Source organism: Rhinatrema bivittatum, unplaced genomic scaffold, assembly GCF_901001135.1.
Source record: "Rhinatrema bivittatum unplaced genomic scaffold, aRhiBiv1.1, whole genome shotgun sequence".
Lineage (NCBI taxonomy): Eukaryota > Metazoa > Chordata > Amphibia > Gymnophiona > Rhinatrematidae > Rhinatrema > Rhinatrema bivittatum.
In genome coordinates, this window is record NW_021821408.1 from 56,747 (window position 1) to 74,473 (window position 17,727).

Below are 17,727 nucleotides of genomic sequence, written 5' to 3' on the forward strand. Positions count from 1 at the left end.
GATTTCACTTTCTGGGTATTCACACATGTTTATTACATAATTATATTGGGTACAACACTAAAATTGACATTACAAGTTTGGATTGTTCACCATTAACTGACATAAATGAAATTACCTATGGCTATGTGACACTGTGATTTTGACATTGTGTATTACACATTTAATTAAAAAAAAAAAAAAGGATGGACGACCAGGATTCAGGTTTGAGTGTGTGTTTTAGTAAAAATATTAAAAGGCTCTTACGTGCCCATCATGTGACCTGAAGGGACTCACCAGCCTAGGTAACACAGACATATTCCAGAAGAAGACATATATTGGAAAAACAGCCCGTTTTGGGTGTTTGCATTAAAAAGAAACATGATGCTATTTAAGATATGTCAATATTTCAAACAAACCTTTAGATGCTGTTTGTCATAAAAAGTGCAAGAACGCCGATATTTAATTCAAAGTTTAATTTCCCAAATACATTTTTAAATACATAGAAAATATGTTAGAAAAATGACTGTGGATTAAGACTTTAGGGGGCCAACACAATACGATGCACACTGAAAACGGGTGCTTGTTTTGAGCGCCCATTTTCCTAACATGCACACAGCCACATCCCCTCGATGCCCAATGCAGTATTTAAATGAAGGGCTAAGTAAAAAAGGTCAAACTAGAAGAGAATTGTGCATCCCTAGCGCTCAAATGTATCGGGGCCCCACAACTGCAACAGGCGCTCAATATGAGTGTCTGTTTTTATCCCACTTCTGGCCGATTTTGCTGAAGATGCAGATAGCTAAGCGTCCTTTCCTATGGTCATCTAAATTGTGCGTCCAGAAGATTTTTTTTTTAAATCAAGCCAAAATACATTTATTTCTCACCACCACAAGCAGACAATTTAAGTATCACAATAATACTAAGAAGGAGGAAACACAGAGGATAGTATTTGTTAATTTCTCATGAGCTCTTGACTTCTAGATTGGCTTTGCGCTACCTCTGGGGCTGGAGTTAAATTTGTCGCATTAAAAAATGTGCATTGGGCACCCAGCAATTTTCTGCATCAGCAGGGTAATAGCTAATAGTCTCATCTAAATGGAATTTACATGTGATGGGCACTCTCTGCTACGCATGTGTTTGGGTGCATGTTTTAGACGTGTTAATCTCCTTATTGTATCGGGTGCTAATCTAGCTTGTCCAAAAAGCATATCCAACTGTGTGTAAACCTATGAACTAAGCTGGACGAACTTTATTTCATCAGCCCCTGGGTGGGTTATGAAGATGAAATTGTGGCACTGTAAAAGATATGATATTCAGTAGCTTTTTGAGAACAATCCCTTTATGTTTCCTTTTTTCAGCTTTGGATGGAGTTTTAAAGAGATCCTTTTCTAGTGATTTCTTTGTTCTGTCTAACATTTTCACTTAGTAGGTGATGTTTCAAAATATTTGAGTAATAACTAATGCCATGAGTAACACTGGATATACATAGAACAGTGCTAATTATGCTGGGGTTTTGTTTTGTTTTTTTTTCATTTTTGTGCACACATTCTGAGAGCAGTAAACTCCTTGTTAAATCAGGAGTAAATTTGTGTACACAAAAATATGCACACAACCATGTGCAAATAGCTAAGTGCAAATTATTACATCTGAGCCTTAGTGAGAAAAAAGGGGAACCTATCACGCCCACAAAAAAGTAGAAAAACAAGGGATATAGGTCCACTATGTCTGAGTGAAAAACAAGTGGCTTTTAAACTGGAAAATGTAATTGGAGAAACCTTTGCAGAACACAGGCCAACACACTTACTGCCTGTCTCCACTCGTCAACATCAACTCCTTGTGCCTCATAGAGATGCCTATATAGATTTTGGACAGAGACCCTCACTGTAGGGGATAGTCCATGACAATTATTTACAAAACTCCATAACTATGAATACTCCCAAATTTCTGCATTACATCTAATCATGAAAGCCTAGTGGGCTTTAAAAGTAATTGCAGTATTTTGCAATGTTACGCAAACCTGGACAAAACAAAGGACAAATAATTAAAGTGAAAATCCTTGCTCGGGCCACTGCAAAACAATTTTACCTTGATAAGCTGAAGGGATGGAGTAAGTGGCAAGTGTTGAAAACACCTGGCTACAAGATACACTAAAGAGAAATACTTGCAGAATTACCAAATTTGTTACAAACTTGTAAATATAGAAGATGTCACAAAGGCACAAACACATTTTTATGACTGCATAAAAAAATACTGTTTTAGCAATGCCTTTTTAACTCTCGTAAAGGAATGTACATTTACCTTATTTTTCGCTCCATAAGACGCACTTTTTTTCCCCCAAAAGTGGGGGGGGAAATGTCTGTGCGTCTTATGGAGTGAATATAAAAAAAAAAAAAAATAATCAACTACAACCCCCACCCTCCCCAAGACTTGCCAAATGTCCCTGGTGGTCCAGCGGGGGGTCCCGGGAGCGATCTCCTGCTCTTGGGCCTGCCACATGGCAGGAACAATGGACGGCCCACGCCAAGATGGCGCTGGCCGTCCATTGCTCCTACCATGTGACAGGGGCCGACCAATGGCACCAGTAGCCCATCACATAGTAAGGGCAAAGGGCCACCGGCACCATTTTGATTACTGGCAGCAACAGCCCAAGAGCAGGAGATCGCTCCTGGGATCCCCACTGGACCACCAGGGACTTTTGGCAAGACTTGGGGGGGGGGGGGTGTACTTAATTAAATTTAAAGGGTTGGGGTGGGGAGAACGATAAAAGTTTTCTGATCCAGTGAGTGGACTGAAATGGCCCTCCCCAGACCCGAAAACGAAACTGGGACAAATAAAATTGTATGCACACCCCTAATTTGCTCCATAAGACACACAGACACCCAGGAACAGAGAAAATTTAGCACACTTTTTTTTTTTTTTTTAAATTTTCCCCCTCTGAATCCTAGGTGTGTCTTATGGAGCGAAAAATATGGTAAATCTCTTTTCTAGAATAACCTTTGGTACTTACAGTCTTGTGTCCTTCAGAATATCAAATGATGCTGCTAGATTCATTAGCGTTGGTAAGCAGTGTAAATGATGGCTATGTGAGTGAGGAAGGATTGTGTTTGCCTGAAATCAAAATATAGAAGATTAACTATTCTGACATGACATTGTATAAAGCAAGTTAGAAGCAGGAGGATATTCATCATAATACTTGAAAATCATCTTTATTTTAAATGTAAGACTTCAACAGTATAGAAATAAGGGACTTGTCTTCCAGTAACATTAAGAAATAGGTTTATCAAAGTGTTACTCCACTGAAAAGTTGTTCTAGGTATTTTTTTATTGAATAATTTGGAGCAAATATTTCATAAATATATATTTAAGTCTCCTTACAATGATTACAAACATTTACCTGCCTGAATGGATTTTTAAGCAACTAAACAATAGTTGTAATGTGCATCATGCAATGTTTATTTCACCAATTACTACCTGTTTAACAAGGAGAAAAGATCCACATCTTGCAGATCATAAAGTAAAATTTACCTGAAAAAGTTTGTTCTCAACAGTGTTACCACTATATGGACATTTCAAATTATTTTTTTGATGTCAGCTTATTAAATTGCAAATTTCTTTTGTTATTTTTGAGGCATTTTGCACATATTGTACAAAATTTTTTGGGGGGGGGGGGTTAAAAAGTTTAGTTTTCAGAAGGTTTGAAGTGTTTTTCCAGCTAAAGACTATTATCATTTAAACAACCAATTTTTGATGGAACATTTTTTATATGACTGAGCCTCTTTCACTTTCATGTTTTTTTTTATTGGTTAGAATTTCTTGAGCTATAGTTTCACTGTCCCAAATGTTTTTCTTATGTCAAGCTCAGACAGATGAGATGAAGATCATATGACCCATGTATGTGTACTGCCATTGAGGCCGTGTCCAAAAGAGCACCTCATTTTAACTACATTTTTAAACCTGAAATTAAATCAATTGTTTAGCAGTCATAAAAGCAAACATTGATTTACCATATGCAAAAGCTCCCCAAGCAGGATTGTTGCCCTAACAGACACCGGGTCATCACTACTAGTTATCACTTCAACCAGACCCTAAAAAACAAACAAAAAAATGAAGATATACAAAAATATTTCATCTGGAATAGATGTGCATTCTTTCATAAGATTTGCATAGAAGACTGCATATATGAGAAAGTATTTTTGCTTTACTACGAACCAATCCTCGTTATCTCTCAAGAATTCCACAAAAAATCTGTTAGCAATGACTCAAATTTTATTCTCGTGAAATGTCAGGACAACTGCATAACCTGCTCTATAAACTCACTCTGACACATGTTATTCTATTCCTTGAACAGGACAGTTAACATTTTTCTCGAGTTTTTCTTTACTCCCATTTTATCAGCCTCCCTGACTTTTTTTTGCCAATATTCCTTCTCTTCTCCTTCCTGCCTTTTCCCCTTCATTCCCTTCTATCTTCTTTTGGCCTTTTCCTACTTCTTCCAACAAATGTTAAGGCCCAGAAACAAACAGTAAAACTCGGGGAAACATTTTCACAAAGGACAAAAGTGGAAAAATTGAAAAAAAAAATCTTATGAAATATTCTCTCTTAGAATGATGTGTAAAATGTTTTTCAAAATATGGTTTTAAAATATCACTACCTACCCAATAATCTCACAAAATACTTGCTAATAACTATGCAATATAAACATTTAAAACAATGAAAAATATTATAATTTCAATATTATAGTGGTACATATGAATCTCAAATCCAAGATGCATTTCTGCCAACACTCCTCAGAGGGCACACTGTCATTTTTACAAGAGGAACATGATTGCCTTCCTAGGCCCTTCTTTGTGAATAAAATATGAACATGCAATTTTAAATTAAACAAAATGCAGACTGCTGTATTCTGCACAACTTGAAAGTGGTGTAATTGCATTTGGTTAAGAGCACCATAGTTATATAATAGTCTAATCGACTTGTAATCAAAGCATGTATCACATTTGAAAAGTTTCCTTGTAAGAGGTAGGAGCACAAGTTTCCTATTACATGCATATGTGCAAAACATGAACATACATTTGTGATATAAGTATGTAGTATCAACTCTGAATCTCATAACTCCTAGGTTATATGCTTGAGTCTTTAAGGAATGTACAAAGCCTTCTATCATCATCTCTGGAGCAATATGGGTAAAAGGTAGTTTCTTAATCTAGAGAAGTTCTGTTTTAGCTTATCTGCTTTCAACCAATTCATACGTGCTCCCAAACCAGAGAGTAATTTCTTAATAGATTCAACCACAATTCACAATTTAGTTATAGAGGATCTGAGTAAGGATGGAATCTGAGACATGCTCCTCTAATCAGATCACAGAACAGCAGAACAAATACTGAATAAAATACAGGCTAGCACCAACCCCTGGGCTACACCATATTTCAGGCTTCAAGGAGAGGAGAAAAGCAAGTTTGCTTACCGTAAACGATGTTTCCGTAGATAGCAGGATGACTTAGCCATGCTGTCATGGGATCTGTCAATCAGGCCCGGGAGGCGGAGCTTGTCAAAGCAGAGAACAGAGCTTTGCTCTCTGTGGCTGCATGTGTGTTCCCGCGCAGGAAAGTAATGGAATCTCCTCAGTCTGTGATTAAGCTGTAGTGTAGTCGAAGACTTGGTGACTGCCAGGGAGGAGGGTGGGTCAGCATGGCTAATTCATCCTGCTATCTACGGAAACATCATTTACGGTAAGCAAACTTGCTTTTTCCCGTCGATAGCAGGGCTGAATTAGCCATGCTGTCATGGGAGTCCCAAGCTCCCGATCACGTCAGTAGTTATATAAGTGTTTGGACGTGATCTTTGACAATGTGGCAGTCACCGTTGACAGGAGGATAGAGTTTGCAGTATTGCTTGCCCTATCTTCGCATCAGTGGCTGTTTGTTGGTCAAGGCAGTAATGAGATGTGAAGGTATGCAGTGATGACCATGTCGCCGCCTTGCAAATGTCTATGGGTTGCACATTACTCAAGTGTGCTAAGGAGGTTGCTACTGCTCTAACTTGGTGAGCTTTAGGAGTAGACTGTAAACTCTGTTTTTCATAGCAGAATTTGATGCACTGCAGTATCCAACTGGAGATGGTGCGTTTAGCCACTGGTAGTCCAAGTGCCTTTGGGTCAAAGGAGACAAAGAGTTGAGAAACACGGGAGTCCGAGTTCGTTCTTTCTTTTTAGTGTGTTAAAGCTCTTTTACAATCCAATGTGTGCAGTAGTTTTTCCCTATCGTTCGAATGAGGTTTAGGGAAAAAAGTTGGTAATTCCATTGTCTGATTGAGATGGAATGGGGTAACTACTTTCGGTAGAAAGGACGGGTGAGTTCGTAGAACTACCTTCTGGTGATGAAATTGCAAGTATGGAGGATAATGGACCAAAGCTTGTAACTCACTAACTCTTCGTGCTGATGTGACTGCAACCAGGAATACCACCTTCCAGGTGAGGTATTTAATGTGTGCCGAATCCATGTGTTCAAAAGGATAAAGCATGAGCTGTTCCAGAACTATGTTGAGGTTCCATGGAACTGGAGGTTTGGATACCGGAGGACGAATGTGTGTTAAACCCTTTATGAAATGAGTCAGTAATGGATATAGGAATGTCATTGATTGGTCTATGATAGGCGCCTATGGCGCTGAAGTGAACTCTGATGGATGATGTTGCTAGACCAGCGACATATAGTGTATGAAGATAATCAATGAGAAATTCCAGGGAACAGTCCAATGGTGGTACAACATTGGAAGTGCACCAGGCAGAGTAGCGTTTCCATTTATAGCTATAATTTTTCCTGGTTGAGAGTTTCCTTGATTGTAACAAAATGAATTGTGCTGAAGTGGAAACTCCTTGTTCTGTCAGAAGGAGCCTCTCAATCTCCAAGCTGTCAAGTGTAGAGATGAGTGTAGCGGGTGTAGAAGTGTCCCTTGATCTTGGCAGAGAAGATCTTGTCGATTCGGTAATGGAACTGGATCCTTGATGGATAGTCGAAGCAGGAAACTGTACCATGGCTGCCTCGGCCAGGCCGGGCTATGAGTATCAGTTGAGCTTTGTCCGCTATACACTTCTGAATTGTTCTTGTTATGAGAGGTATGGGAGGAAAGGCATATAGAAGGCCTGTCGTCCACGGAATGAGGAAGGCATCTTGAGCGATCCTGAATTGGCTTGGTTTTATCGAGCAGAATTTGGAAACCTGAGCATTGATCTCTGTTGCAAAGAGATCTATCGAAGGTGTCCCCCACTGCAGAAATATGTCTTGGGCTATTTCTGTATTTCCATTCGTGGGGATGAAAGATGTGGCTTAGCCTGGCCGCTCTTGTGTTTGCAACTCCCGGTAGGTAAGTTGCTTGCAGATGTATGCAATTCTTGTAAGCATGTTCGAAGATTGTCAGGGTCTCCTTGCAGAGGGACCATGAACCAGACCCTCCTTGTTTGTTGATGTAAAACATCGCTACTTGGTTGTCTGTGTAGATCATGACCCTGCGTCCCTTCAGGTGGTCTTGAAAGACTCGCAATGCATTGCGAATCGCTCTGAGTTCCAATAGATTTATTTGTAGATTCTGTTCTGAGAGTGTCCATAACCCTTGGGTTTCGTAAGTCTCGAGGTGTGCACCCCATCCCTTGCGAGACGCATCTGTGGTTAGGACTGCATTGTGAGATGGGGGGCTGAACAACGCTCCTTTGGACAGGGTAGAGTCTAGGAGCCACCATGCTATATCTTTTTTCATTTCTGCGTTCAGCGATACCTTCTGCTTCAATGGTTGTGAATGTTGTTTCCATTGGCGCTTTAGACCCCATTGTAGGCGTCTCAAGTGTAGCCTGGTGTTGGGAACCGTGAAATTCGCCGCTGCCATGTGGCCCAGAATTACTAGGACTTGTCTTGCTGACGGCCTGTGAGTATGTTTCAAGGTGTGTAGAAGTTGACGGAAATGTGATATTCTGTCGTCTGGTGCATACCTGGACACGTAGTGTCCAGGTATGCACCTATGAACTGCAACTGTTGTGTTGGTTGTAGGTGTGATTTTTGAAAATTTATCAACAACCCTAGTTCTTGCAAACAGTGTATCACCCGATGGAGGTGATCCAGTAAGATATTTGGAGTTGAGGCGATTATGAGCCAATCGTCCAGATATGGAAAGATGGTTATACCTTGTTTCCTGAGATGAGCCACCACCACTATCATGCATTTGGTGAAAACTCTGGGTGCAGCCGATAGTCCAAAGGGAAGAACTTTGTACTGGTAGTTTTGATGTCTGTAGCGAAAGCATAGGTAACGCCACGAGGATGGATGGATTGGAATGTGTGTGTAAGCATCCTTCAGGTCAAAGGAGCACATCCAATCGTTGGTTTGAATGAGAGGAAGAATTGACTTCAACGATACCATTCTGAATTTCTCCTTGGTGAGAAATTTGTTCAACTCCCGTAGGTCTAGTATGGGGCGAAGGCCCCCAGACTTCTTTGGTATAAGGAAGTACGGGGAATAAAATGCTGCTAAATTGGGGTATGGGTGGATTTGTCGAATTGCTTGTTGTTTGCGAAGTAAAGCAATTTCCTCCCCCAGTTGTGGATGGGAACTGTGAGTCTTGAGTGTGGAAAGATGAGGCAAGATGGGTTTTGTGACAAATTGGAGTTGGTAACGTTGACGTACTATCTCCAGAACCCATTGATCTGATGTTATTCTTTCCCAGGCTTTCAGGCAAGCACGAATTCTGCCTGGAGGAGCTTGATGTTTGGTGGCGGCTGAATAACTAAAAAGACGAAGTCGCTTTTGCTGCAGTAGTCGGCTGTTGTGCCTGCTGTCTCTGGTTACGTGGTTTACCTCTTCATTGATTTGATGTATTGTTTTGTGGAGCAGGACGCTGGTAGGAAGGGTATGGCTGGGTACGAAAAGATTGATAAGATCTATAGGGTCTTCTGGCATATGGTTGCCTACGAGTGGATCCCATATAACGACGTGTAGTTGAGTAAATAGGATTCGATGTTAGAGATTGTAATGCTAGAGCTTCTTCTTTTAATTTACTTACTGCGTCCTGAAATCTATCTCCGAACAGGTTATCTCCTGTACATGGGAGCTTTGTTAGTTTCTTGTGCAAGTCGTCACGTATCGAACTTGAATGTAACCATGCTAGTCTTCGGGCTGCAATGGCTGTTGCAGATGCCCTGGTTGATGTTTCATGTGCTTCGTAGATTGACCTCAAGTGGTGTCGAGAAGAGGCTGAGGTATCTGTTCCGCCACTGAGGAATGTATACCTTTCATAGCTTGCATGCATTCATATAGATATTGTACCATGTAGAACTGATGTTGCATAATGCAATATGAAGAGCAGAGCACATTGACCCAGCTGGAAGTATTCACATGCAGCAATAGTAGGGCCCCTGCTTTTCTGCAATACCATGGGAACAAGAGTCATGTAGATGTTGCAAAAGCTTTGCAGGAAACCAAGGGCCCTGATAATAAGGATTATAGAAAATTTAATTTGAGCTTACCTCTAAGAGTCCATTGGTGATAAAAGCAGACAGTACCAGTGCCAAATAATTATCCATGAGATCTGGCCTATAAAAAATGTAATACAAAAAAAAAAAAAAAAAGTTATACCAAGTTTTCCCCACCCCCACCCCCGTGTTTTGGAATTCAGTATTTGGGATTTTATCAAACACTGTTTCGTTCTCTCAGGTGTCAACTTACTTTTCATTTGTATAAAACATTTGAGCAGTACTGATGAATTTTTTCAGACAAGGTTGCTGATCCATACAAAATAATTTTTATAAGCAGAAGAGGACGCTTTATAACACTAATCCATCCTTTTATCTTTAACATCAATGGTCATTCAATACCAAACAATGATTCATGAGTACAAACTGATAGATTGGGTATTCAACATGGCAATAATGTACTGATGATGATGGAAGTTTTTGATTATTTTAGTGCTGTTATTAATTTTATTATACTGTATTCTGTGACTAATTTTCAAAGGGACTTCTGCGCATAAAACAGTATTTTATGCATAAAAGTTATCTTTTACAAAATTACTTGGCCAGTATGTGGGTAAACTTATACACGTCATTTCTGTGTGCAAGTTTACCAGGACTACGGGGACGTGTTCCTGGGGGCAGGATTAGAGAGAGATTTGGTTTTACACGCACACTTTATAATATATGACTATATGCACACCAAAATTGTAGGCATAACTTGTGTGAGGAAGTTTTGGTGGGATAAATTTTCAGAGTAGACTTATGCACTTAAGTGTAAAACTGGTCCATATTGCAATATAAGTTATGCTGGGATGTTTGTAAACTACACTCCGTAATATATTTTATATTGAATACATTTGTATATTTTTTGTATAACGTTATATGATTTTGATTATTTGTAATATACTTCAGAATCTCGACTGTAAGCATGAAAGCAAAGTTGCTTACCTATAACAGGTGTTCTCCAAGGGCAGCAGGATGGGTGACTCATTCAATGGAGCCTGGCATGGAACTTTGATCTCAAAGATTCTAGAGCTTTCAGCATGCTCTACTGAGCAGGAGCAAACGTAGCCCTCTCCCTGTCTCTCAGGCAGAGTTCCTCAGTCCATGATATAACAAATACATGGAACAATCAACTCCCAGGGAAGGCAGGCAGGTTTTGTGAAGACTAACAACCTGCTGTCCTCAGAAAATACCCGTTACAGGTAAGCAACTCTGCTTTCTCAGAGAACAAGCGGAATGGCAATCCTCACATAAAGGTGATTACCAAACTAGAGGCTGCTAAAAAAAACCAGGAAAAATGGGGGAAACCCTTTAGTACAGAAGCACCACCATTTCCCTCCCTTTTTCAGTGAGGCAGCCAACCCATAAGGGCTCTCGAGAGAAAAGAGTTGGGTTTTTCACCTCAAAGAGACTGGACGACAGAGAGATATAAACCCCAATATACAGCAAGACACCAAATGCAGGGGTGTAATGCGAGCATGGGGCGAGAAGCCCACTAAGTCACGCAAAAATCAACACAGTCACTTATTTTTAATCAAGTCTTACAAAACATCAAAGCAGGAAACGCATTATTAATCATAGTGAGTACTGGTGCGAGCCTCCTAAATAAAACACTTTTGTAATTCACTTGTTTATTATATGTGAAAAAAAAAATCTAACCCACCATTTTACTTTCAATGTGACTTTATTTCTATAGACCACTTTAGACATTATCATTATAGATTACCTTGATCGAGCTCGATGGGGAAGTACAGTTTTAGCTTCAGCAGCTACAAACCCATCAGAAAGTCTCCAACAGTCCTGAAACCGACTTGGATCTGAAACAAAATTATAGAATACATACTGCATTAAAATGCTATTTCAAAATTCAAATTCTCCTAATATAAAAAACAAATACTTCATTACAGGATTTTGAAGCGACTCTAATCTGATGCCCTGGATTAGCAGTAAAAGCAAATTGTCAACCAAAGGTAAATGCCTGCTTTTAATTAAAAAAAAAATATATATATATATATAGATTTGTTTTGATTTTTTTTTTTTTTAAGAAAGGGCATCCTTTTACATAGTCAACACATGTACATAAAACATGATTGTCTAACTGCTTCTTTGTTTTTTTACCAAAAGAAATCTTAGGTTTCACAAAAATCTATTAAGCTTTTACCATTTTCACCTTTGAAAAAAAGACACTTAACATGCAGATTTTTTGATCCTGCTGAATTTATGATTGTACAATGTATAAATGATTCCTGAAATAGGAAAGCGGTGGGAAGCTCGAAGAGACCTCATATATTAGATGCCCAAGAATTAGGCTAATAGAAGCTTATAATGGCGTAAGCTTTTCTTTATTTATAATCATTGGTCTCGATGAGCGAAATTAAAGGGGCGCCATATGAAGTATAGCTGCCCCAATTATGCACTTAGAGTCAATTGTACTATAATATTGTACTTAACTTGCGAACTTTAATCTCCGGCATCAAGGTCCAAATGCTGCTGAAGTTGATGGTAAAATGGGAAAAACCGACTGATCCGACACGACGGATCTCCAACGATCCACTGATAAATTTAGAACAGATATTAAGCGAAGAAAAATCACCAAATTCAATCGTGATCAGAATGATTACAATGAGGACAATGTTTACGTTAGGCTTAATAAATATAAAGAGGGTGCGTCTCCGCCTAAAACAGTGGCTTTTGCGGATTCCGATGAGTCGTCGAATGGAACAACTACCCAATCTGACACTCGCAAAAAACCTTTTTTAGACAAACGCAAATTTCCTCCCAAACCAGGACGCTCTCGAGGCAAGAAAACAACACAACATCAATCCCGCGACGAAGATGTGATGTGGCACAAGCCATTCACCCGATCCCATCCAGTCGTCAGTAATTAATCTGTCCCATCATGATTTAACCTCTGATGAGGAATTGGTCCTCAACCGGGGATTATCTTTTGTCCCCACTAATAAACACAATCCCTTCACAAGTAGGATTGCACTACACAGATTTTTTCGTACTCTTATTATCAAGCTTCATTTTTCCGCGGCAGACATTGCCCAAGATATGTCTATAGTACGTCCTAAATCACGCTGGCTCCCATCAGGTCCAGTTGACCCACATATTAAAACCTTTCAAACTTTGGTTTTACAGGACATTACTGATATTGAAATGCAACATCGACGTATCTTTCATAATTTATCCAAAGGTGAGAATGTTGCATTAAAACATCTTGCACAAAATTCAGATATTATTATAAAACCCGCTGACAAGGGAGGTGCAGTAGTGATCATGGATCACTCTGCATACCAACAAGAAATTTATAGACAATTGGAGGATTGCAAATACTACCGCAAATTGTCAGCTGATCCCACAACAGACCTCTCCCATCAAATTCAGGATTTATTACAAATAGCCTCCCAGGTGGGTTTTCTTACCACCAAAGAATACAGATTTTTGAATGTGGAGTCTCCTAGGACTCCGGTGATATATGGGGTCACCAGTAGCCCCAGACATTGCCAACTTATATGTTTCCCATTTTGAAGAAACAATTTTATATCCATCGTCTTTCTTTAAATCCATCACCCAATGGTCTAGATACATAGATGACATCTTTTTTATCTGGAATGACTCAGAACATCAATTATCTGTATTTCTTCAATGGTTAAATTCAGCAAACCCTCACTTGAAATTCACCATGACGTTTGATAAAGAGCAGTTATCTTTTTTGGACATTCTTATTTCCAAAGTAGCAGGTACAATACAAACAACTCTTTTTAGGAAACCTACAGATCGTAATAATTTTTTAAAATTTGAAAGTCATCACCCACGGAGATTCAAGGAAGGCCTACCTGTGGGACAATTTTTCCGCATTCGCAGGATTTGTTCCGATCAGCAAGATTTCCTACATCAAAGTGCAATCCTAAGTGATAGGTTCAAGGAGAGGGGATACCCAACAGCAACAATCAAAAGGGCTTTCAAAAGAGCCAAGTTTTCTCCTCGAGATTCCCTATTACAATATAGGAGTCGCAAACAGACGTCACAAACAGTATGTGTACTAGAACATACGAATCTTACACAACAAATCCGGCAGTCTATTCAGCGTAATTGGCATGTCCTTAGTCCACATCAGATCTTCCATTCTCCACCCATGTTTGCATATAGCAGAGGGGTTAATATCAAACAACAAATAGTACGTGCCACTCAACATTTGGATATCACTCCCGGCCCCCCGGGTCAGACACAGTGCGGGAATTGCAGCTTTTGTACCCTAGCCATCACTGGCGTTGAATGGCAAGACCCCAATACCCAGATTCGAATTATACGGCGACAAGCTGTCCATTGTAACTCTGATTTTGTGGTATATGGACTCATTTGCCCTTGCCAAAAAATTTGTGTGGGCAGAACTACACGTAAAATTAAAGTCCGGTTAATTGAACACCGTAGCCGTATTAAGAACTTAGATGTCAAGGCCCCCATGGTACAACATTGTGTCACACATCAACATAAATTTGAACAATTCCAGTGGTTGATTATTGAACAAATCGCACAATCCTGGAGGGGGGGAGACAGACTCTCCACATTAAATTTGAAGGAACATCAATGGATCTACCGTTTACAATCTGTGGAACCGCGGGGCCTCAACGAGAAAATAGAGTGGTACACTCTCATTTAGACTTTGCCAATATTGATTGCCTTTTTGTTTTTTTTCCCCCCTTTTTAAAAATGGCAGACAGTGACGACATCATCCACACAAGGATAGGTTTGGGTATACTCTCGGTCAACTACTTTCAAGATGGCCTCCTCCCACGTCATTTCCCTTTTATGGATAGCTGCACCATGGGGAATCCCTAAATCTTTTTTCAAAATGGCTGCTGATGTCGTCATTTCCCTTTTATGGACAGCCCCTGTCCCAAAATGGCTCCGACTGTGACGTAAGTGCCCTTATTTGGACACACCCATATCCTTGGCGCCTTTTTTGTCTTTAAAGGTCAGCGTTCAGACGTCTCTCGCTGCCGATAGTACATTCATGGTCCAGCGAGTGACTCCAGCATCGCGACGAGGTAATATATATATGCAAGGTTTCCTGTCTCAAAACACCAAACGTAAGGTCTTTGTACTTTATTATGCGTTGTTTTATCTGTAGAATCATACAGAGACGCCTCCGGGCGCAACAAACTGAGTCAACGCTTCGTACACAGTAAGTGTTCTTTCCATTGATACTGCCGTCTCTCCCTTGCGGTGGGTTTTTACTATGCACTTGTTCTCTTGTATCTATTTCATTCTTAACAGTGTCAAGCATCTCCGGTTAGTGATAAAAGCAGGTAATAGTGGCACCCAGCCCCCTGAGGAAGGAGGTTCCCTCCGAAACACGTCGTGTCGGATCAAAGTCGGTTTTTCCCATTTTACCATCAACTTCAGCAGCATTTGGACCTTGATGCCGGAGATTAAAGTTCGCAAGTTAAGTACAATATTATAGTACAATTGACTCTAAGTGCATAATTGGGGCAGCTATACTTCATATGGCGCCCCTTTAATTTCGCTCGAGACCAATGATTATAAATAAAGAAAAGCTTACGCCATTATAAGCTTCTATTAGCCTAATTCTTGGGCATCTAATATATGAGGTCTCTTCGAGCTTCCCACCGCTTTCCTATTTCAGGAATCATTTATACATTGTAGATTTCACTTATTTCCTGATATTTGTGGATCTATTCATATTTGAATTTATGATTGTGACAGGTTTGGGCTCATCCCTCCCCAGTGTTGAGTCATCTAACTATCCCTTCTCTGTGTGGGGCTTCCTACTGGCACTTCTTCTACCAAGCAGCAATGGATTCCACTACCATCTTACAAAATAAAATCTGATATTTATATCCAGAAAAATAATAAATCATTTTTTACATTGATTTTATTTTTTTGTTGTTGTAACTAACACTGATAAAATTCAAAGGAAAAATAAAATTGAAAATGAAGTATGTTAAGAACACAGTCACATAAAACTAGTAGAAATTGATATGAACTAATCACTATTTAACTGCCCTGATTCCCAGTACTTTTTGCATTATAATTTGGAATTACGGTACTTACTTTTGTTGTTATCCCAAAGGAGCTACACAACCCACCCACTTCCAATTTTAGAATCTGCATAAAGATGTTTACATTCATTTTTTAAATTACCTTTATTCAGATATCACCTATGTAGTCTCAAGTGGCTTATGTGCAACAGCCCTTCTGAATAATTTTATGCTGGTCCGTTAAAAAGTGTTAACATGCAAAGAATCCTATTTTCTTTGAGATTATTTTGTGAAGTAGAGCTCTGTGCTACATTTATTGTTACCAAAAAAGGAACTGGAACAGTTGATTTGAATAGCTCTAATGTTAACTAGTGATGCACACATTTTCAGAAAGTTTCAGAGACTAGGTAAACTCCTCAAACTTGACATATGAAAAGCAATGCAGGCCATCAATACACATCTATGGAGAATTACTTTCACCAAGTAGTAAAACAAAATGACCTGAAAAGGAAGTCAAAATATTTTGTAATTGATTTATCTTGAAAACTATCATTATGAAGCATCTGAACTGTACCCAACCTTGTAAATTTGTATTTAACATCTTTTTTTTCTTTTTTTAACCCAGATAACTGCACTGCCATCTGCTTTGAAATGACTGACCAGCCATGAAAGGCAAAACTGAAATTACATTTTGAATTGAACGTTCACGTATGAATGCTTACCTACACTGAGTAGCGCTTCTATGAAATCCTCTGTCACAACAGGAAGAGGGAGGCGAAATATATCATAAAGAACCTCAAGAAGACCTCGCTATAAATAAATGGGGAAAAAAAAGTATTATGCTGCACCAATATGCCAAAAATATACATTTTACATAACACTCAGTAAGCAAATTTTACTTTTTAAATTCCAAAATCATAAAACATCCAACACAGGATACAAATATAATGTCTTGAAACAAAAATAAATGTCATTGTAAATCCATAAACTATTACGGTAATTAATAAGCAATAGTAGCTTGTGATCTATCTAATGTTTAGGTACTTGCCAGGTTCTTGTGACTTTGCCACTGTTGAAAACAAGATACTGGGCTTGATGGACCCTTGGTCTGATCCAGTATGCCATTTCTTATGTTCTTAAGTATAAGGATGATGTCTTATTCTTGAAATCTTAGGAGTTCTTGCCCAAAATTGTTAATTATCCTTATGGAATATAATACAGTCTCTGGTAACATGGAATAGACTTAGTTTTTGGGTACTTGCCAGGTTCTTATGGCCTGAATTGGCCACTGTTGGAAACAGGATGCTGGGCTTGATGGACCCTTGGTCTGACCCAGTATGGCATTTTCTTATGTTCTTATGATATAGGGTTAACCTGTCTAAACCGGAGGCATTTCCTATTGGATCCACAGATCTCAAAGATATTCCCCCAAGTCTGTCTGCCTTCAAAAAAGTGAGGGAGGGCCTCAAATACCTAGGGGTGTGGATTCCCTGCAATCTGCAGGATTTATACAAATTCAACTATGCCCCAGTAGTGGTCTGAATTCAGAGGGATTTAGATGCCTGAGGTGATTCTTTTCTTTCACGGGCTGGGTGAATCGGGGTCTTGAAAATGTACATCCTACCTAATTTAATCTATCTTTTCCAACATGTTCCTTGCTTTCTGATGGACAGTTTTTTTCTCTTATTATTATTATTATTTAAGGATTTTTATATACCGGGGAACGTAAGAAGCATCACCTCGGTTTACATTCAAACATTAATTCAGCAAAGAGCTTTACAATATAACATAATAACTGTATGAATATAAGACTAATTATAACTTTGTAAAAAAATAAATAAAGAAAAAAATAAAGAAAATTAATATGAGTGTCTGTAGAAATATTCTGAAAGGTATATAATAGAACTCAGTTTATTGATAGAAGGCTTTTTTGAATAGCCAGGTTTTTAGGTTTTGTTTAAATTTTTTGTGGCAAAGTTCCTGGCGTAATTCAGAGGGCATAGTATTCCATATTGTGGATCCAGCAATGATGAAAGAACGTTCTTTTGTAGTCGAAAGTTTGGTCAAATTAGGCGCAGGGATCTTTAGTTTCGCTAGATGTTGGAATCTGGTAGGTCGGATTGATGTTTTGAATTGTAATTGATCATTGAACCATTGCATTTCTCTGTTGTGAACGGCTTTATGTATAAGAGTCATGTATTTATATACTATCCTTGAAGCCACAGGTAGCCAGTGCAATGACTG

The 17,727-nt window shown here is 39.1% G+C and overlaps 1 protein-coding gene across 1 annotated transcript in view; it reads right to left on the reverse strand.

The window, feature by feature from the left end:
* The window catches only part of LOC115082653 (rapamycin-insensitive companion of mTOR-like), a gene marked incomplete at its 3' end in the record, with an annotated part of 63,087 nt that extends 46,799 nt beyond the window's left edge, over positions 1-16,288 (reverse strand). Inside the window, exons 1-5 of the mRNA XM_029586855.1 lie at positions 16,206-16,288; positions 11,202-11,292; positions 9,488-9,554; positions 3,984-4,064; positions 2,987-3,087 (exon numbers count right to left, since the gene is read on the reverse strand). Coding sequence (XP_029442715.1) covers positions 2,987-3,087; positions 3,984-4,064; positions 9,488-9,544 — 239 coding nt within the window. The remainder of the gene's footprint in view (positions 1-2,986; positions 3,088-3,983; positions 4,065-9,487; positions 9,555-11,201; positions 11,293-16,205) is intronic.
* Between the last annotated feature and the right edge of the window lie 1,439 nt (positions 16,289-17,727).